General features: G+C 43.6%; 1 protein-coding gene across 1 annotated transcript; it reads right to left on the reverse strand.

Moving 5' to 3' along the window:
- Positions 1–2252: 2252 nt before the first annotated feature.
- Positions 2253–14186, reverse strand: LOC121437477 (zinc finger protein 75D-like). The gene is made up of 3 exons (XM_041637345.1): positions 13779–14186; positions 12112–12238; positions 2253–3031 (listed from the first exon to the last, which is right to left on the reverse strand). Exons 1-3 carry the CDS (start codon positions 14184–14186, stop codon positions 2253–2255), a joined length of 1314 nt encoding a protein of 437 aa, XP_041493279.1.
- Between the last annotated feature and the right edge of the window lie 8387 nt (positions 14187–22573).

Here is a 22573-nt window from a genome sequence, read left to right on the forward strand (position 1 = left end):
TGTTGCCATGGAAGGGGTAGGGATGGATGTGGGGTGCACAGTTTCCATCCTCTAGAAATATATCTTTTGGTATACTCTGGTTGTTAGTAACGGCCAGTACATCTAGCTGTAGTAGGGCCACTATCTTTTAAAGGCTAAGTGGAGAGCAGCATCAAACCAGAGGAAATTGGGACTAGTGGGAAAGACATTACGTAAGTACAATAAAACGCTACATGAACATAGAATGTTTAGTTTCTTTACAGCACTAGGTGCATGAAGCATGTTCCAAGTGATTCATGAACACCGAATGTGTCCCACCTCTCTCCTACATATCATAATATACATAAGTAGCCCGTTTAACCCACACGGTAGGTCTCAGGCAGGAGTCATTCCCATTTTATAAATCTGAAAATAGGCTCTGCAAAGTCTCTGAAAAATGTCCTTTAATCATCTATTTAAAACGGTGAATGATAGGACTGGAGAGATGGCTCAGTGGTTCAGAGCTCTTAGGGAGAACTCAAGTTCAATTCCCAGCGCCTGCATGGTCACTAGCCACTGTAGCTCCAGTTATAAGGGATCTGACACCCTCTTAATGGCCTCCTGTGGTACTGCACACATATGATGAACAGATGTACATACAGGTAAAACATTCACACACAAAAAGTAAATCTTGAAAAAAGTTAAGATGGGAAAATCATTTTGGGGGGGTGTTTGGTTTAAAGGAGTTTCTTCAATATTTAAATGTAGTATGGCGCATGTGCTTTTCCATTTACAAATATATGGCAACCTCGCCCAATATCATAAATTAGCTTTTGATATATCTTTCAAGCCATTCGTGTTATTTATCTCTAAAGAGATACTTGCACAAATGGAGAAGGGATAAAACACGAGGTCAAAAAGCAGTGTCCATCTGGCCTGACTCTGATGGGGATCATAAGCCTTTTCCTGGATGCTTTTGGATGTCCCCTTCTAGGAACAGAGGTGTATAAGTCAAAGAGGCTACATGAGGCCCTCCTTGCCATTATCAGTAAATTAAACGCTCAGTCCTTTCTATAGAGAAATCAGCCATACTCATTTAGGGCTAAGAAATCACAAAAGTGAAGCTCTCTTTTGGGGCAGGAGTGGTATGCACCCATTTGAAAGCCTTCAGTGTGTATAAGGAAAGCCAAAATCATCAGGCCATTTCACTATTGCCCTGTACTTCCACGGAGACAGATAACTAGATGTGGGCATGCAGTGCCTCCGTGATCACTTAAGTCTCTAAGTACATTCAGAGAGAATGGCAGGGGGATTGTAAATGCTTAGAAGGCTCTTGGGCTTGCATCTTGGCTTTCAGGTCCTCTCATGCTCCCCAAACTTCCCTGAAAGAAGACAAGGTAGCAGCGCAAACTAGGGAGGGCAAGTACGATGGGCAGACTTACATAGGAAAAATGCTAAGCCTCACTTCCTGTCCATGAGGAGATCTCCCTGATTCTCAGTCTTGGTTGTCTACGGAGCCACATATTCATTCTCTCTGAACTCACTTCATAGGGGCTGCAACGGCATTTTATACCTCTTCTGAAGAAGCATGAAGAGGGAATACAGGGTTCATGGCACCTGACACCTGAGAATAGCATTGGAGAAAATCATAACTGCAGACATAGTTGACTACCAAAATTTTGCTCTTTTATTCATAACGTACATAGTAAATAACAGTTTTATTGTAAAAGCTGGAAACTAAGTCTTAAGAGCGGGGAACAGTGTGGATTTCTTTCTGGGACGCAAAGCATACCTCCCCCCAATTTCCTCTGCTACCAGATTCTTATCATGGGAATCTCTACATAGTAAATAACAGTTTTATGGTAAAAATTGGAAACTAAGTCTTAAGAGCGGGGAACAGTGTGGATTTATTTCTGGGACGCAAAGCATACCTCCCCCCAATTTTCTCTGCCAACAGATTCTTATCATGGAAATTTCTACATAGTAAATAACAGTTTTATGGTAAAAATTGGAAACTAAGTCTTAAGAGTGGGGAACAGTGTGGATTTCTTTCTGGGACGCAAAGCATACCTCCCCCCAAATTTTCTCTGCTACCAGATTCTTATCATGGGAATCTCTACATAGTAAATAACAGTTTTATGGTAAAAACTGGAAACTAAGTCTTAAGAGCGGGGAACAGTGTGGATTTCTTTCTGGGACGCAAAGCATACCTCCCCCCAATTTTCTCTGCTACCAGATTCTTATCATGGGAATCTCTACATAGTAAATAACAGTTTTATGGTAAAAACTGGAAACTAAGTCTTAAGAGTGGAGAACAGTGTGGATTTCTTTCTGGGACGCAAAGCATACCTCCCCCCAATTTCCTCTGCTAACAGATTCTTATCATGGGAATCTCTACAGTCTGTCACTGACTCTCCTCCACCTGGCCGTGTTGCCTGACAACGTGTCTTCTGGTGTCTGAAGAAGCTTGACTGTCTGCTAAACCTTTTCTCACACAGGCTACACGAATAGGGCTTCTCTTTAGTGTGGACTACCTGGTGTCTAACCAGGCTACACTTCTGAGTAAACGCTCTCTCACATCTCAGACACTTATAGGGTTTCTCTCCTGTATGAATTCTTTCGTGTTTATGTAAGTTTGTGTTGAGAGAAAAGCTTTTCTGGCACCAGGAGCACGTATATAATTTTATTCCTTTGTGTGCCCGGGAATGCGCTGTCAGATCTGACATCCACCTGAACCTCAGGTCACACTCCTGACAAGGAAAAGGCTTCTCTCTGGTGTGAACTCTATGGTGCTTAACAAGCTCAGCAGGAACTCGGAAGCATTTCTTACACTCCTGACACTGATGACGTTTTGGAACCTGTTTTTTACCACCTGAAGCTGACACTGTTCCCCTCCTGGGATGAGCCTGACCACGTTTCTGTGCCCTGAGTGTGTCTGCACGGGTTTTTCTGCTGTTTTTGTTCTGGGCAGCTTTCTTTCTGGTGTTTGAAACTTTAGACGGTTTTGCTTCTATTCCTGATGTAGAGGCAGATTCAGGCTTATCATTTCTCTTGTCATTTTCTGGCTTTAACCCTGTTCAAATAAAGAAAAGAATCAGTCAGGTGTTTTATAGACAAGAAAATTTAAAGACTAGAGAGAACTGTCGATGAAAATTAAAGAAATACATAAACTAGTGACTCTGGCCCAGGCAGAAAAATGGTTCATATCCATAGTCCCTTATGCCATCTTCGAGGCACAGAAAGAAGCCCATCAAATGGTGCCAGAAGTTACAAAGGGAATCAGAAAAAGCAGAGAGAAGACAAAGAGGTGTAAGACTCAAGAATTTTAGAAAGAAACACCAAACAAAAACCTAGCAAAGTACATCACACCCAAACAAACACCCAGAAGAAAGTAGAAACTCAAACCCAGTATTTTCCAACCCAAAACCTATCTGCAGAAGGCTGCCTAGACAGACTTACGCCTTTCTCAGACCGAGTGTGAAACCTTTTAAAGACTGGTAAAACGCAAACCAGACACGGCTCCGAAAAGGAACCCTCCTGGTATCTGTCAACAATAAGCAGATTGGGGAGTATATACTAGCATTCTGTCAGAGCATGGAAGCTTCCCTCAAGAAGCCGAGAGATAAACGACATGTCTAAACAGCTCCATCTACGGATGGTGTCATGTCACATAAGGGCCAATGAATAAGAAGTACCTTCAACATTGTAGGCATGAGATACATTCTTATAACAAGAGCCACGGAAGTGAAGAAGCAGAAAGAGCAGGAGAGACCCAGCTAGAACTAGTGACCTGGCTTAGGAAGCCTTTTCCACAATGCCTTCTATGCACTTAGACAGCATCAGCCATAAGCCATGGCAGAACTAGCGGGATCAGAGGAACCGAAAGACACAAGATGCCAGGAAGTCTCTGAAAACAAAACTCATTGGAAGAAAGTCATATAAAAGCGATGAAGACTCTGCATGTTAAACTAACAAAGCGTGGGTGTCTGCTAAAATGACATATATCGACAGGACCGGAGCTCTCTGATTGTAATAGATAAACCAATTAGAATGCAATAAAGGCACTTATCAGACTAAACCCTAAGAGAGTTGTAACTCGAGTAAATGGCAAATCTGACAAAGGTGTAATCAAACTAGAAAACAAAATCAGAAATTGTATAACTTAAAGACACATGGAAGCAATAGGCTTACAAATAATGTGTCGTTAAGGAAAACCCTCAAAGCAGGGCGGTGGTGGCACATGCCTTTAATCCCAGCACTCGGGAAGCAGAGGCAGGCTGAACTCTGTGAGTCTGTGAGTTTGAGGCCAGCCTGGTCTAGAAGAGCTAGTTCCAGGAACCAAAAAGGTACAGAGAAACTCTGTCTCGAAAATCAAAAAAAAAAGAAAAAAAGAAAAGAAAACCCCCAAAAGAGAGTGAGAGAGTGTAATATACTTATATTGGAATGAAAATGATGCTAAACTACATCAATTTATAGAGAGTAGAGGTAAGGGAGTGGTCAACGACATACATGTAGCCTTAAGTGCTCACAGCAGAAAAGAAGAAGGCGACAATCTCCAAGTTCCCTCCTCGAGAAACTTGCAAAAAGCAAATTAGGCCTTAACCAATGTTACTAGATGAAATTTCAACAATGAAAATGGACATCACTAAGTAGAATGCTGCTTTTCAAACAGAATAGAAGCAGTAAGTCAGCACCAAGACTGACAGGAAATCATACCATGCTGAAAGGACTAACAAGAAGCACAGAATCCCAGCAGGCTCTGTTGCACAAGACTATGATCTCAGCGCTAGGGATATACCTGGAGGGAGAATAATGAGTGTAATTACGGGCCACATTGCAAAACCCTGTCCCAAACAGCCCTCCTGAAAGGAAGGGATATAGGGCAGGTGGTGGTTTATGAGAACTGGCCCCCAAGGGCTCCTCTATGTGACTGTTTTGACAACAGGAATCAAAACTATTTGAGAAGGATTAGGAAACTTGGACCCGTCGGAGGACATGTGCCACTAGTGGTGAGCTTTGAAGGTTTAAAATCAATTTAGTTTGCTGCAGACTAAGACACTATCGAAACAAAGTGTGACATTATCACATACACTCAGAACACCAAATCTCTGGAGATGAAAAGCAGAGATTCATGAGTTCAAGCCAAGCCTGAGACGCACATTGAGAATCTGGCTTAAATGATGAAAGAAATGAAATTCAAATGTTCTTAGCAATTGACAAAAGTATATGACAAAATCTCACATCCATTCATGATAAAAAAAAGAAAACAACTCATAAATGTAGAATCTTTGAAATTTTTACAAAAGCAAGAAACCTGCCCCCGTACTAAGTACAGGAAGTTGAAGTTAACGCAATAAAGTCAAGACAAAGAAATAAAAAAGCATTATGGATAACTGATACAAGGAAAATGCTGAGGTTGCCGAAGAAATCTAAACAACAACAACAACAACAACAAAAAACACTTGTAGGGAGTTCACTCTGATAAAAAGTCCATGATAAAGTCCAAGGCATTCATTTATGATATAATGAGGAAATCAAAATTAAAACTGGTATCCTTGCTGTTGTTATAATGGGAAAAGCTGAGACACATACTTCACAAAATATGAAGAGTATCTACATACTGAAAATGATAAAAAGTTGTTGAAAGAAATCAACAAACACCTAAAGCCAGACACATCATATTCAGGAATCAGAGGCATCAGCACAATGAAGATACCGGGACTCTTCAAACAAACGTATATGTTTAATGCAATTTTTAGTGAACGCCCAGTTTGTTGTAGGCCTAACTAAGCTTAGTGTAGAATTTCCATATGCCTCTCCTACCTACTCAGGGAGCAGTCTGCAGAGACAGGGGTGTAGGGGCCACAGCAGTACAGTAGCTCAGTGAGTAAGCATGTCCTCTAGGAGGGTCATGGTGGGACGGTGGCCACTGCTGCAGCTCCATGGGAGGCTGAATCTGGTGAGACCACCAGAAACAGAGTGGCAGCGGCACCACTACCGTGTCAGAATGCCAGCTGTTTTAGTATTTCAGGTAGAGCTTGTCTTTTTCATCTTTAAAGCAGAAGCAGCAATTTAGAACAGCACAATAAAACATTTAAACATTTAGAACAGCACAGCAGAAAACATTTAAACATGAAGTTATTATCATAAAATTGAACACAGTGCATGGCTTTGGCGTGTATGTGTGTATGGAGGTATTTGTGTGCAGGATATAGGGTAACCCTTGGTACTCATCCACCTTGTGCGTTTTAAGTCAGGATACTTGACTGAATCTGGAGCACACCAAGCAAATGAGGTTGGCTGGTCAGTGAGCCCTGGAGATCCAGTTTTCTCCACCTCCCTGGTGCAGTTATTTCAGATTTCTGACAGCACACCTGACCTTTTAATATTTATTTATTTCCCGAGACAGGGTTTCTCTGTTGCCCTGGCTGCCTTGGAACTCACTCTGTGGAACAGGCTGGCTTTTAACTCACAGATCCACCTGCCTCTGCCTCTCAAGTGAATGGATTAAAAGGGTGCATCACCACCACCTGGCTCACACTTGACTTTTTGATGTGGTTATGGGGATCTAACTCAGGTCCTCACCCTTGTGTGTCAAAGGCCACCAAGTGAGTCTCTCTCAGCCACCAACAAAAAAGGGACTTCAGAACTGAGCACAGTGTGGAATATTTGGAAACACATTGATGAACAGGATGAGCAGGGGAACGGGAAGCACAGTTCTAACACGAATTGAACAAAATACGTAACAACGTACAGAAACTTAAACATCACTTAAATGATGTGATACCTGCACCTCATTTTATTGCAAAGCTCAGAAAAGAGAAACGAGAAACTAAAAATGTAAATAACACTTTTAAAGAAGCACAATTGGTATAGGAGGGTCATCTGTGTATGAGTTTCTGTCACTGGTTAAATAAAGAGACTGCCTTGGCCTTTTGATAGGACAGCAGCTTAGATAGGCGGAGTAGACAGAACAGAATGCTGGGAGAAAAGAGGCAGAGGCAGAGAGCCTCCATGAAGCTGCCAAGTCAGACATCCCGGTAAGCGACAAGATTGTGGTGACATACAGATTATTAGAAATGGGTTGAATCAAGATGTAAGAATTAGCCAAGAAGAGGCTAGAGCTAATGGGCCAGGCAGCAATTTAATTAATACACATTTCCGTGTATTTTTCATGGAATTTCAGGGGATAAACTAGATGGGTGGCGGGGACACAGCCCGCCGCTCCTTTTACTACACACAATGGTCAATATATAAAGACTCTGTAAAAGGGGAAAAAAAATCAACAATTACTAATAAAGACCTGAACATTGTCCTGGTTAGTTTTTTTTTTTTTTTTATCAACATGTAACAAGTTAGAGTTATCTGGAAAGTAGAAAGTCAACTGAAAAAACACCTCCATCAGACTGCCAATAGGCAAAGTTATATGGAATTTTCTTGATTACTGATTTATGTGGGAGGGTCCAGCCCCTGTGGGCAATGCCACCCCTGGGCAGATGAACCTAAGTTGCATGAGATAGCAGGCTGAAGAAGTAAGCAAGCAGCTCCCCTCCATGGCCTCTGCTTTGGTTCCTGCCCTACTTGAATTCCTGACCTGACTTTATGAAATGTCAGATGAGAAGTGGCATTTGATTATGGTGTTTATCATAGCAATAGAAATCCTAACTAAAGCAAGTGCCAAACCAAGGACAAATGACCCATGAGATCTAGATAATTCAGAACAGAGAAAGCTCTCAGGGGTATCTCCAGAAAAGTCACACCACATACTCTTCTGAAAAAAAGCATCATTTTTTTTTCTAGACATGGTTTCTCTACAGCTTTGGTGCCTGTCCTGGAACCAGCTCTTGTAGACCAGGCTGACCTTGAACTAATAGAGATCTGTGTGCTTCTGCCTCCCGGGTGCTGGGATTAAAAGAGTACACCACCACTGTCAGGCTAAAAATGTCAATTTCAAAGAAAATTTTTGGCCACCAAGTGGGGCACAAGGGCCTGAGTTTATTATGAAGAATATAAGTTTGTGATGGTGAGGGGGGAAAACTATCAAGGGAAGGCAGAGTTCATGGGAGAAGTTGTAGGGGACCTCCCTGGGAAAAGAGAGGATGAAGTTCGGCAGTAGGAAAAACTTTTCCCACAGCTTCTGCCTTGAGAAGAAGAAAAAGTCCATCCAGAATTAGAAAACCAAAAAGAAGCAAAAAAGACACAAAAAGTCAAAGAAAGAATACAATATGCTTCCCCCACCAATAAATTGAAAGATAATCAAAAGCAAAAACAAGAACAGAGAAGGAAACAGAAAGAGACAGATGACGCTTGAATATAATACAGAAAAGTATAGACATTTTTACAAAGTGTGTCCCAATTAAAATAAGAAGAGAAAGCCAAGAAAGCAACAGAAAGAGTGTCAGTGCCATTTCATTCTAGAAAGCTACATCCTGCTAACGAAATGAACAGGAAGAATTGTTGAGACCTGGAAAGGAGGTAAGGGAAGAAAAAATGGAAACTCCTGCAGCTGCTGCAAGTTCCGGGTTTCCAGAAGGAGATTTATATATACTTGAACAGAAAGTTGTCCATAGGCAGGCAAAGGGTCTCAGCCATTGTTCTACTGCTGTGAAGAGACACCATGGCCACAGGGACTCTTATAAAAGAACGTATTTAATTCAGGGCTTGCTTATGGATGAAGAGGATTAGTTCATTGTCATCACGGTGGGGAGTATAAAGGCATGGAGAAGTAGCTAAGAGCTTTACATCCTGAGGAAGAGAGAGGGAGTAAAAGAGACAGAGAGACAGAGACAGATAGACAGAGAGACAAAGATTCACAGAGAGACAGAGACAGACAAAGACAGACAGAGGCAGAGAAACACACAGAGACTGAGATAGTAAGAGACACGGAGGGAGAGACTGGGCCTAGTGTGGGCATCTGAAGCCTCAAAGCTCACCCCCAGTGACACATATCCTCAAACAAGGCACACCTACTCCAACAAAGTGGTACCTTCTAAACCTTTTCAAACAATTCCACTAACAGGGACCAAGTATTTAAACGTATGAGCCAATGGGGACCATTCCCATTCAAACCACCACACTAAGGAAGATGGAAAGGCAGAAAAATACTGGGAAAATTACAAACAAACCAACCAACAAACAAACAAAAAACCAACCATAAAAGCAACAAACAAGCGAAACAAAGAAACGGAAAGAAACTAAAAGACAAAAGAAAACAAAGGAACAGCATGTTAGTAAAGATTCCTTAACAGTTTACAAAGTCAGGAGGCAATAATCAGAAAGACAGGACCAGGACTGGAGAGGTGGCGCCAATGTTAAGAGTGCTTGCTGCTCAATCATGAGACCTCAGTCCTAGTCCTGCACACAGATGTCTCCTGTTCCAAGTGGTCCAAAGACCTCGTTAGCCTCAATGGATACCCTCAGAAACACTCACATAGACAAAGAAGCACGCATAAATAACAAGTTTTTTCTTTCTTCTCTCTCTCTCTCTCTCTCTCTCTCTCTCTCTCTCACTGTATTTATTCATTCTTTCTTTTCAAGGCACGATCTCTCTATGTAACAGCAGCCCTGGCTGTCCCGGAACTTGCTCTGTAGACCAAGCTGGCCTCGAGCTCACAGAGATCCACCTGCCTCTGCCTCCTGTGTGCGGGGATTAAAGGCTTGAGCCACCACCATGGCGCCTTTATTTCTTAGAAAAAGAGAAAAGGACCAACAGTCCCCTGGCTACCAGTACATGACCCACACAGGGCTATTCCAGCCTGGGGATGAGGAATAAAGAAAAGAATGAAAGATAATGGAAATACTCAACATCTGAGGGGAATGTGAGGATATCATCAACAGGAGAGACTGGTTAACCGTGTCCTTCACCACCACCACCACCACCACCACCACAGTAGGTTGTTACTGGTTCATATACGAATCGAGATTGCCAGCAGTTCTTGTATCTTCTAAGAGTTTATGCATTTCAGGTATATATTGCCCCAGTATTTATGTAAAAGTCAGTTAAATAAGTTTATGTCACTAGCATTCTATTAATAGAGTGAAAAATTTCAAAGATTTTTGTTATAGCATAGAAAAAGAAGACTTTGAAATTTGTTTCTAATTTAGAAGCAAGTAAATTTGATTAATAAAAATTGGAATTTTTTAGAGCTATACTGAAATAATTTAGTATATTCGTTAAGTTTAACAAACTGGTAGCTTGTCAATGATTGCATTTTGTGCAATCAAGACTTTGTATTTGCTTGAAGAATTCTTCATTTTATAAAGGAACATTTATTTTAAAAGTAATGTTAACAAACCCTGCTGATTACAATAGTGATGTTACCAATTATTTAGGATAGTAAGGAAATGCAGCCGGGCGATGGTGGCACACGCCTTTAATCCCAGCACTCGGGAGGCAGAGGCAGGCGGATCTCTGTGAGTTTGAGACCAGCCTGGTCTACAGAGCTAGTTCCAGGACAGGCTCCAAAGCCACAGAGAAACCCTGTCTCAAAAAAAAAAACCCAAAAAAAAAACAAAAAAAAGAAATAAGGAAATGCAGACTAGTTGTTAGTCATTTATTAAATGAAACTTGTAGTCATATTAGGTATGTTTTCAAGATCAAATACATATTTTAGAAAGACAGGTCATCTTCCAATATTTCAGAGATTTACGGAATATGGCATTTGAGATATCTTCTCCTGGTAGCATCAACCTACTCCAGAGAAGATAATGGACACTGAAGAAACTCTACATGGAGTTTACTTTTGTGGCCAAAGAGTCACTAAGCAGGAAAATGCCCTTGCCTCGACTGCTGACAGTGTGACGTCCTAATTGGACAAGCAAGACCCAAGAGAGAGTGACTGCCAAACCCTGTCAGACAAGAAGGGAGAGCCCTTCTGAATATCCTACTTCACAGAAAAGTCTGTCAGATATGTATAGTCTATAGGCCTGTAGGATGAAGGTAGATGCCTCAATGGTGCAGAGAAACTTTGGTGACTGTCCAGGCAGCCAGCTGTCTCTGTCATCTCTCTCATTTTTTGGAAGTCACTTACTAGCAGTTCTTACTTACGCAGTTAATGTTATTTCCTTCTTGAGTCTCTGAGGGAGTTGAAGATTAGATAGTTATAGCTATAGTTTATCAGATGCAGAAAGCAAGTTATGATAGAAAGTAAATTATGTATAAGATGTTGGACTCACCAAGATAGGATAGATATAGAGTATTTTCTCTAAATTTGTCAAATGCAAACGGACTAGACAATGTTGGTGTACTTATTGCCTGTATATCTTGCATATAGTCACTGTACTCATTGTATATAATTTTTCTCATATTTGTTATAGCCTTTCCCTTTTTATTTTGGACAAAAGGGGAAACATAGTGATATCCACTTGTATTTTAGTAAATAAATTTCGCCTAAGGATCACAGAGTAAAACAGCTACACTGGTCAGCGTTACAGACCAGGCAGTGGTGGCACACACCTTTAATCCCAGTGGCCATTCTAATTTGTCATAGCAACCAAGTGGTAGAGGTACATGCCTTTAATCTCAGCACTAGAGAGGATTACAAAAAGGGAGGAGACAGCCCTCAGTCTCATTCTGAGATTCCTGGAAGCAGGATCACCCTTTCAGACTGAGGTCGAGGTAAGAGTCAGTGGCTGTCTGTTCTGCTTTTCCAACCTTCATGTGGAACCCTCATTTCTGTCTCTGGGTTTCTATTAATTGTGCTACACTTATAGTTAAAACATTCAGCCTCGAATTCAACTTCATACTCAATGTAAAACTTATTCAAAACAGTGTGGCCTTACATGTAAAAAAAAATTAAAAGTTTTGGAAAACTTACGGGTATCTAGTGCTAAGGGATTGAAGAGTTCTCGCCTTCATGGTGAAACCATGCACTCTAACGGGAAAAGTTGATCCTCATTAAAATAAAAAAAACTTTTATTCTATAGGAGCCCATGGGAAGAGGACAAGACAGTACTTTAACAGTGATAATTAACTACAAGCCAAACATCTAGCAAAGCATCAGAATCCAGAAAATGGAAAGACCTCCCGGATTCAGCGGTCACGAAGCAATCTAATTCAATTACACTCTCAAAGGGTCTTTCTCACAGCGCTATTTTTCATAAACACAGGCTACACCATACAACATATCCACGCACGGAAGAAGGCATCGTTACCTAGAGAGGCAGCCATCTTGTAGATGTTCAGCATTTCCTCACTGTAGAGTGTCTTCTGAGAAGGATCCAGTAAACGCCATTCCGTCTCAGAAAAATGCATGTCGATATCATCAAATGTCAACAAGTCCTGAAGAACAGAATGGATTTGAGTTTAGTACTACTGATGCAGAAGCTGCTTGGTCACCTGCCTCTGACTCACGTGGTTGGCTGTATGCTGAAGAAATTAACATAGAGTTTAGATGGAAAAACCAAAAGGACAGGAAGTAGTCAAGTGAACTATCCAATTCCCATTCTCATCATGCCAAATCCAGTTGTCTGGACAGCATGAAGGTCTGACACACCCCTGAATACCTAGTGGGCACTGTGGGTCTCAGCAGAAGGAAAGCGTAGAAATGAGGCTGCCTGAAAAAGATGAGAGTTAGGATAACCGAAACAGTAACAAAAAGCCATCTGTCATCTTCCAGCCCTTCTATGTAGCAGCCTCCATGCCTACGTACAGCCAACGACCAGGGTCGTGTTGAGCAGACTGGAGTGTTGCTCTAAAGCTGCCTTCATCAGTTCTTTTCTTGACTCTGAGCCTCGAGAAGTGGTTTTCTCTTTTCCTTTTATGCAAAAGATACAGCATGGTACTTAAAAGGCTTTTCTGTCAGGCCAATGTTTAAATCTCCCTATAAGTAAGGAAAGCTTTTGTGGGGGAAGGGATGAAACAAAGGGATTCAAACAAAATGAAGACCAGGATGAGCTCCAACCTTTCTCTACAGGATTTGGTTACAACTGGACACCAAGAAATAAACTCTGCCTCATATTCTTAGGTTGGCTCCCATAGAGAGGTGATATGCGTATATCACCTAGGGCTGTTTCTTGGTCACCTAGGGCTGTTTCTTGGTTCCCACTCACTAGCCGTACTGGGAATCTGCCACTAAGAGAGAACAGTGGGGCTCCATTTCTCTGGGCTCAGGGGTGTGTTTTCATTAGAGGATACCGTCCTCAGCGTCTGGATTCCCTCCCCCTCTCTGGGAGCAGTTTTCTTCAAAGACTTTCTTTCAGTTTTGCTTCCCATGTTACTCTTCCTGTGTTGTCTCCCAACATTGTCTGATTTGAGCTTCCGTTCTCTGACATCCACTTTAGTCTCGGCACTATCACATGTTTTGAATCCACCTTCCCATACCTTTCTTACCTTTTATTTCAGTTTCTAACCTCTCAAGTCTTGTATTCTTAGATCTGCTAGAGTAGGCCCTCCAGCATCAATTCCTGACCTTAAAATGAGAAAAACACACTTGTTCCCTTTAAGGCCATGAAAGACTCTGCCTGTGACTCTGGACCGTATGGAGCGACTGTCAGCACATGATTTTGGATCCCACCTAGCCATTCTAAGAAATAAGGAAATGTGACTAGCTGGGCAATGGTGGTGGCTCACGTCTATAATCCCAGCACTCAGGAGGCAGAGGCAGGCGGATCTCTGTGAGGTCGAGGCTAGCCTGGTCTACAAAAGCTAGTTCCAGGACAGGATGCAAACCCACAGAGAAACCCTGTCTCAAAAACAAAACAAAACAGAATAAAAAAGGAAAATGTGACTAAATCGATCTCACTCCTTGAAAACTCTTAACCAAGACATGGCTACCGTTATCCTATGATATTGGGCATTACAAGGAATTACTCATTCTCACCTTGTCGGGGACTGCATCAGGCTCCTTCTGCAAGCTTTCGACCAGACTCACAGTCTGTTTGACATCTCCCGGATGATGCTTTTGCATCCAGTTCCTCATTCCCTGGGGCAGAATGCTCAGGAACTGCTCCAGCACCAGAGAGTCCAGGATGTGATCTTCGAAGTTGGTCTCTGGTATCAGCCACTGAAAGCATAATTCGTGAAGCTTTCTGGCAGCATCTAGTGGTCCAGGTACTTGGTTGTGGCAGATGTTCCGGAAGTGCTGCTGAGCATTCTCGGGAGGGGCCCGTTTGGTTGGTGACCTGCCCTCCCTGTTCTGGTTTGAGCTACCTTGCATAGGCAGGTTACTTTTCTGCACACGCCCCATGGGAGTGCCGAAGCACCTCTCTTCCTTCCCTTTCCTCCTCATCACTAGAGGAACGGTTTTCCTTTTCTGGGAGACACTGATGCCCTCTTGGTGCCACCTTTCACAGTTGAGGCACCATCAGTTTGGATGCAAAATCAATCAATGAATGAATCTTCTTCCTAAGGGCAGATACAGGGGAAGAGAGAGAAAAAAGAAAAATTGTGAGATATATCGGCATTTATTTTTGGGCCAAAATTATCTCAGGGCCTGTACCTCGAGGCCTGTAAAACAGAGAAAAGCCTGGCTCAAGTTTGAGGGAACAGAGTGAGGATGAGACATCAAAACCCAGGTAGGCGCCCCTCCAGCCAGAGGGAGGGCTTGGCTGTCTCTCATCGGCTGGAGGTACCCCTGCATCACACCATGTCACTTAACCTGTACAAGCTGACGCTCACAGTAATCAACAGAGTTCCTGCTTTGACTTGACTCCCTATGGCTTCTGACTGCCCTGCTTCGTGGGGCTGCAGAATGGGCAAATAGCACACTCACCTTTCCCTGGGGGAATAAGGAGGCTAAGGAGACCTGGCAATTTATTACCAAAGAAAACTGAAAGTTCCGGCCCCTTTAAATTCAGCTGTCAGGTACTGCAGTATGCACTACCTCTGAAGGCAAGCTTCTCTCCTCTGTTTTTCCACATTAGATCACAGCATAGCTCACTCCGTAAAGACAGATGCCAAGAGATGCCCTCTTTTTTTGCTGAACAGTTTAGGAAAACTTGATGAATGACAAAACCAGCTCCCCATGACTAAAAGGCACTCTGAGATTCCAATACTCTATGTGTGTGCATCTGTCCAATGCTCACACATAGGGCAAGTTTCTGGTTCTTTTACATGTAGCAGATAGTCCTCGTCTTTCAGCTTCACTCAGTGGAAAACTAACTTCTATGCCCTCTGACTGTTTCACAGCAAGTTAAGTTGCTTTGCTTCACGGAACATTTACCATTGTTCCATTGCCACCGTTGTATAACACTGAGAGGATACCCGAGACAGTAAGAGCAGAGATGTTGTTAAAGCAAAGGCAACTGAATGCGTCTCAGTGAATGTCGTCCCACAATGGAAACAGGCCCCTGCTATTTGGGCGATGCCCATCTCTGAACAGTTTATAAAGGGCCCTGTATAAATTTGTTGCTGTATATCCTAGCATGTCTTTCACTTGAAAAACTTACAGCTGCCCTTTGCTTTCGAGCTAGTCAAATGGCTGTTTAGTTTTAAGACAGAAATGAAGGTTCCTTTTTCTAATTTATTAATGTTAATTTATGTGCCATAGTGGGTTGCCATGGGTGTCGGGCGCTGTGAAACTGGAACTAGGGACAGTTGTGAGCTGCTAAGTGGGTACTAGGAATTGAACCCAGGTCCTCTGGTAGAGTAGTCAGTGCTCTTAACCACTGAGCTATCGCTCTAATCCCAGAAATGACGATTCTTATAGACAGGAAGGCTCTGAATAAGGGTAACCCTTCTCCAGACTCCACACTTTTTCCGAATAGGAATGCATGCTCCAGGCTAAGGATACCCTCGATGGCCTGATCTCCCTGGGGTAGGCGATCCAGCAGAAACAAGAACAAAACTCTGAGGACGCAGCAAGTGTGCAAGGACAGTCTGTGTCCTTCTTCCAAACACAGGAGATACTGCAGCACTTCCTAGGCTTTTGTGCCAGCAGAAGCCAAATGCTCTTTCCTTGGTATAATGGTCATGAGCTAGTGGAAACTGGCAAGCTTTATGAGTGCAGTGCCAGACGTTACCACCCGAATCCACATCGCCAATTCATTGCCTTTCTGTACAGGTCACTGGGACATCCACAAACACTGTCTGTAAACAGCTTGTGGCTATGCTTTTAGCCAGCATTCTCGGTTGCATTGGCACATGGATAGCTAGAAGGCTGCTTCTGGAGGTTAGAAGTCTCCAATGGAGTCTGCTTTTGATCCCTGAGAATGGAAGTTCTGAGGAAGGACAGGTACAAAAAAGGAGAGGAAGGAGAGAGGAACAAGCTCCTCTTCATTCTCCTACTTCTGCTTCCTGTCTCTGGATAACACCCAGAAATTTTGACAGGAATAATCAAGTCGTGTGTTAAAGAGCTGTAGTCCCAGTTTGGGAAAACATCACAAATGAGATTGTTAAAATTACCTTATAAAACCCAGGCATGGTGGCACAGGGCCCCTGGGATGCAGAAGCGCACAGATCTCTGTGACTTCAAAGCTAAGCTAGGCTATATATTGAGTTCCAGAACAGTCAGGGCTCCATAGTGAGACCCTTCTTCAAAAAGGAAAAGGCACAGGGGAGGCTGTTGAGGTAGCTCAGCTGTTGGGAGTGATTATTGCTCTTATAGAGAAGACTAGTTCAGTTCCCAGCACCCCTACAGCTCACAGCAGCCTGTATAAGATCCAAGAATTCAATCAATTCTCTGGACTCTGCTGGCACTCTGCCCTGCTCCCCCCATACAGAGAGACCCAAACGTGCACCTATGAAAAAATTTTAAAAATTTAAAAAATGGCCTATGAGGGACTGGCAATGGATTCAGCGGGTCAAGGAGCTCTCCACTAAACCTCACAGCTTGAGTTAGATCCCTGGAACTCACTTGGCAGGAGGGGCTCCTCCTGCAGAGATGGCTCTGCATCTAAGAACACTTCCTGTTTTCATGGAGGATCTAGGTTCGATTCCTAAAGCCCGCATTGCATGGCACCAGACGCAGAGCTGTCTAAGAAAATTTCATTTTCAAGGGGTCCCATTCTAGATCTCTGAAGAACAAAACAAGTGATACTGGAAAAAGACCCAGCGGGACACACAAAAGCAAAGGAATCTTGGGGGGGGGGACACGGGGAGGGGCAGTGTAAGCCTTTAATCCCAGCACTCGCAAGGCAGAGGCAGGCAGATCTCTGTGAGCCCGAGGACAGCCTGGTCTACAGAGTGAGTTCCAGGACAGCTAGGACTGTTACACAGAGAAACAGAAAAAGAAAGAAAGAAAAGAAAAACAAACAAAAAGCCCAGAGAACTGCCGTCCAAAATTTGTGATTAGGAGCAAGTATGTGAAGGAGCAAACACATTATCCAGCGCAAGGGGGAGGAGCAAGCCTTTAAGGCAGGAATGGGCGCCAAGTCACAAGCGGGGGAAACTGCCTACGCTCGTGCGTGCGTCCATGCCTCGTGCGTGCGTCCGTGCCTGCGCGTGCACGCGTGCTAGTGAGAAAATTCACTTTCTCTTTTTTCTTTGTTTTTAAATGGTGTGTTGCGGCTGGTGAGATGGTTCAGCCATTATGAGCGCTTGCTGCTCTTCCAGTGCACCCCACCCAAGCGAGTTCCACTTCCATCCACCACATCGGCGGCTAATACCTCCTTGTAATTCAAACACCAGAGGGATTTGGCGCCTCTGATTTCCCTGGGCATACTCAACACGGACATACCCTCACACAGAATTAAAAATAAAACAAATCTTTTAAAACGGTCTTATGAACCATGCGGTAGGCCTAATCCCCTGGTGCTGATTAAGGTTCGATATGTACTATTTTCTCTGTACTTCTATTTTCTATCAAGCGGAACCTGTCTTCAGCAAGGATCAAATGCAGACTGCTACAGTCACCTAGCCTCCAGGAGGACCCGTCTAGCTATGTGCCTATGCAAGTCACCCTCCCTTCTCTACCAGGAAAACTGCGGAGTACCTGAAGGTTTCTCCTTAACGACAAAATAATGTGGATAAGAAAAACGAGCAAAGCACCCCGTACTCCCTGTAAATTTGAATGTAGTTGCAGATTAAGGAGTTCAAACGTCCACCCGAAAACACCCGTTTTGGCAATCCATTTTTTTCCAGTGCTCAAACTTGCTGCAAGGCTATGGAAAAATATTGTGTACCAGTCGAGCCCCACTCACCACCCGCCAACAGGTTCTCCAAATCCTCTCCCCAACGGGAAACTCAGCTTGTCTCCTACCGTAAGGGTCGAGGCAACTTCACAGAGGCTGCTTTCTCCGGATGTGATGTCTCTTCTCATGCTCGTTCACGGTGCCCACCCAGAAAAGGTTCCCCGTGGAGGGGCGGTTCTGGGTGGGCGGGGAATGAGCTGTGTTTCCGGGGTATTTCGTGAGGCCACACCCAGTGATCTCTCTGTTGTCTCTATGGTTTCGGGAAGAACCGGGACTCATGATCTAGGTTGGCTTTTCCTTTTTTTTCCTTTTCTTTGGATGTATGAGTGTGTCCATGCTTGTTTGTGCATGCTTGCATGTGCATGCCTGTTTATATGCACATTGCATGTGTGCAGTACCTGTGGAGGCCAGAAGAGGGTGCAGGATCCACTGGAACGTAGTGTCAGGCGGTGAGAGCCAGTTGGGACCCGAACTAAAGTTCTCTATAACTGCTCCAAGCCTTTTAAACTAAGCCATCTTTCCAGCTTCACCCTCCAGTTTTGCAGTCAGTTCAGGAAAGAATTAATGCTATGGAGTCTTGAGACCTGCTGAAAGTCATTGAAGCCCTGAAAATGGTTGCTGGTCTAGGGAATATGTAGCTTACCAGTTCCAGGTTCTAAGATACCCTTCTTCAGTCCCTGAACATCCCAATTGTTCCTCCTGAGTATCTTGTAAATGTTATGATCATTAGAAATTTCTGTGGGCTTCCTTTCAAGGGCCTGAGAGCAAGACCATGCATAGGTCTTCAAAGTAGTCTGGTCTCCTTGGCGTCCCTGGCAGCTAGCCATGTGGGCAGAAGGTGGGCAAAGACAGACACACCATATAGAATAAAGTTTGAATTTATTAGGTGGGTTATGGAAGGGAAGGGAAAAATGGAGAGAGGAGGGTGGTACAGAGAGAGAGGGGGGGGGAGGTGCCTCTCAGAGAGAGAGAGACAGAGAGAGAGATAGAGAGAGAGACAGAGAGACAGAGAGATGGGAAGAAAAGCAAGATGCTAAACTTTTAAGCGGGATGGGAGTAGGTGTGGCTTGTCTTTTAAAGGGACAGAACAGATGATTACAGTAAAGGATAGCCCTTTCTGCCCAGAAGACACAAAAGAATAAGGCGCATAGGTTTGAACCATCCCTGCACTGGCACAGGCTACATCGTCCTGAGTTCCAGACAGAAAGCTGGAGCTGCCTTCCTTATGCGTATCCCTAGCTTTATTTAGTGAGGTAGATTAGTCTTGGTCAGAACTCACCATAAATCAAGAACAATGTTCCTTTAAAATTTTTTAAACATTTTCTGTTTTGCTGGTAGTCCTTTCTAACCATTAATTTATTCTTACATAAATTTGGCCCTTTGCAGGTAGGTTCCGGTTATATTTTTTCTTGCCATATTAAAAAATTGTGCGGCTGGTGTAATGCTGTCTCTTTAAGAGACAGGCCATGCTCACTCTTTGCAGCCTCCCTCCCTCCCTTGCCATCGTGGCTCTCTCTTGTTCCCCTCTCTCTGCCTTCTCTTTCTCTCTTCCCTCCCCCTTCCTCCCCCTCTCTCTCCCTCTCTCCCCTTCTCCCCTTTTTCTTTTCACTCCACAACCCACCTAATAAATATCTAACTTTACTTTACATGGTGTGCCTATATGTCTCTCTCTTGACAGCCCACTGCAGTCACATGGAGACCTGCTTCATGGTCTCGTGTGCTGTTCCTGCATCGGATTGCCCGCTTTGGGGACCCCAGTTGCTTGCAGCAAACCCATCCACGTAGTGTGCCTATCTGTCTGCCCCTTGCTCACCTGCTGCCCACATGGCTAGCCTCCAGGGATCCCCAGGGGACCAGCCACCTTTGTTTGTGTACCTGCCAGTGGTCTCAACCCTACAGCAAGCTCCCAGGGACCTGCAACAAATCTATACTATTTGGTGCTGTGACTTGGATAGGCCTTCCACTCCAGTGCCTCTCTAGAGATTGGGATCCTGAACCAGGGTTTTTTCCTACTCCCACCACCAGCTTCCAGGCTTCAATTGGTGAGTCTACCCCCGCTTCTGCTCTGGTTGCTTCCCTTAACTAAAATTGTGTTTGGACTGACGCAAGGTCAGTCAGCCCACTCTAACACTGCACACTCTGTATGGTGCATTTGACTGGGGACCCAGGGTCCCTCAGATTCTTCCTTTTTTCCCCATTTCTTCTTTTTTCTTTTTTCCCCTCACTGTAAAAGGCTGCTTGGAGTGGCCTTTGGCCTCTCTGCCTTCTGAGTTACCCTGATGGGATCCAGCCAGGCCATAGCACCCCACCCAGGGTCAGGGGATGCCCAGCTCACAGGTCCTTCAGTGTTCACTCTGATTTGCATCCCACCTATGGGGGGAGACGTCCCTGTTATAGGCCTTGTGGTGTCGCCATTTCACAGGTTTTCACAATTTTAGCTATGGGTAGCAAGCTATCCATGTCAGTCCCCAGGGTTTTTTAAATTCCAGCTGGCTTTTTCAGTTCCAGCCATGGCATGGTGCAGCTTTTTTGGTTCCAGCCGTTTGCTCCCCTCTGCAGCTTGTGGCATGGTGGCTCAGCCACGGGGTGAATCATACTTCTAGGTCTCTGTTATTAAGCTTAAAATCCCTGCAGCTCAAAAATTTTGACTTTTCCATGCAACATGTGGCTGCTGCCATTTTGACTGGGGTCAGGTGACTTCACTACCATCCTGGCTAAGCCAGGTCAGGTGACCAAGTTCTCCCGTCTTTACTAAAGCATGTCCTGTCTTGTTCCCCGGTTTACTTATTTTTTTTTCACTAAATTCCCCTTGTTGACTTTGTTACATATGTTTTGCACAGTGGCTTGCCTTTGGTAGGGTCCACCAAGAGCATCCACTTTGCCCAATTCCTGTTCACTCTCTCTGTGTGTAATCATACATGTAACTTAAATACACCTATACTTAATGTTATAATTTTTCATTACATCTCATTTCAGACTACAAAAATAATGAGTCTCATGTTTTAAACTGGTATCTACTTTTAAGTATCTCACAAAAAATACCTTATATTTAATCCAACCCTTATTTAAAATATATTAAGTTGTTCTCTTCTGTTGTCAGTTCTGCCATTAACCTTCTATTGCAAGCAGTTTTTTCTGCTTTCTGCCTTTTTATGAGTGTAAATATTATCCGTTAAGAGCCAATGCATCAAGCTCAGACGCAGTTCTCCAGGTGGATTCTATACTGTAATTATACCTAATAAACAGCCCTCAACTGCTCAGAGATCTGAGGAATGTGATATTTAAATATTTAATCATTAAACTTTTCATAACAAAAAGACAGTTTGGCTTCTGGCAACAGCACTCTGCTTCTTCCAAAGAAGACAGAAGACAAATGGACACACAACAATGTTCATCCACAGTTCGTTTCAACTGCCGAGCACTGACCATTGGGAAAAACTGCCTTTCATCTAAACTGAAGATCTCCAGATGTGGACAGAATTGCTGGAATCAACAGCCTAGCTGCTCAGGTCATGGTAGGCTTGTCTTCTTACAGATTTCTCAGCCCACAGGATCTTCTGGAGCCTGGCAGGCCCTGTGCTAAACAGCAAAAGGCAAATGCAACCTTCAGCGACCATGGATGACCCTAAAGAGTAACTTTGGGTGCCAACCAAGTAAGTTCTCTGCCATTTTTTAATTAATAACTCAAGTAAAATTTTGTCCTTCTCAAAGATCTCTGATGCAGTTTGATAGCTGAAAGGTTTTGCCAGTTAAAAAAAGGACAACCTCACCAAACAAATGTCAGGTCAAATATCTCTCATGCTTCCTTCCATAGTCTTAGAAATACTTTCCATTGTGCAAAAATATCTGTCACAGTCATTATAACATAAATACGCTACTGTTTATACAATGCATATGTCTAAAACTTCTGTTTTCACAAACCCAAAGAATTCTTATGAGTTCCAGGGAGCCGAATTGAAGGATCCACCTTAAACAAGACAGATATATCCCCCTCAATTCCCTGGTCCTAATTTTTTTTCCCTTAATTTAACTTTGTCCTCTGTTCCGCCAATACCTTAACCAGGTATAAGAGACACCAGACATTTCCATACCACAATCACCAGACAGGATCAAAGAGACCAGCTGTGCCAGGATGTGGCCAGCACCCAGCCTTCTCAGGTTCTCACCCCCCCCCAAAGACGACACCCACAAATAAGCAAGAAGTCTTAAGAATCTGCTGCCCCAATTCCTTCCACCTGTGGTGCCTAATCGCCTGCTTTTTATCATAAAAAGAGGTGGGAATGTAATGCTGTCTCTTTAAGAGACAAGTCATGCCCACTTCCTGCAGCCTCTCTCCCTTCCTCACCATCTTGGCTTTTTTTGGTTCCCTCCCTCTTCCCTTCTCTGTCTGTCTGTCTGTCTGTCTGTCTCTCTCTCTCTCTTTCTTTCCCCTTCTCCCCCTTTTCCTTCCCCTCCATGACCCACCTAATAAATATCTAACTTTACTTTACATGGTATGTTTATCAGTCTCTCTGGCCTGCCCACTGCAGTCACATAGAGACCTGCT

Source organism: Microtus oregoni, unplaced genomic scaffold, assembly GCF_018167655.1.
Source record: "Microtus oregoni isolate MIOR12 unplaced genomic scaffold, Mior012 000052F_ref0000163, whole genome shotgun sequence".
Taxonomy (NCBI): domain Eukaryota; kingdom Metazoa; phylum Chordata; class Mammalia; order Rodentia; family Cricetidae; genus Microtus; species Microtus oregoni.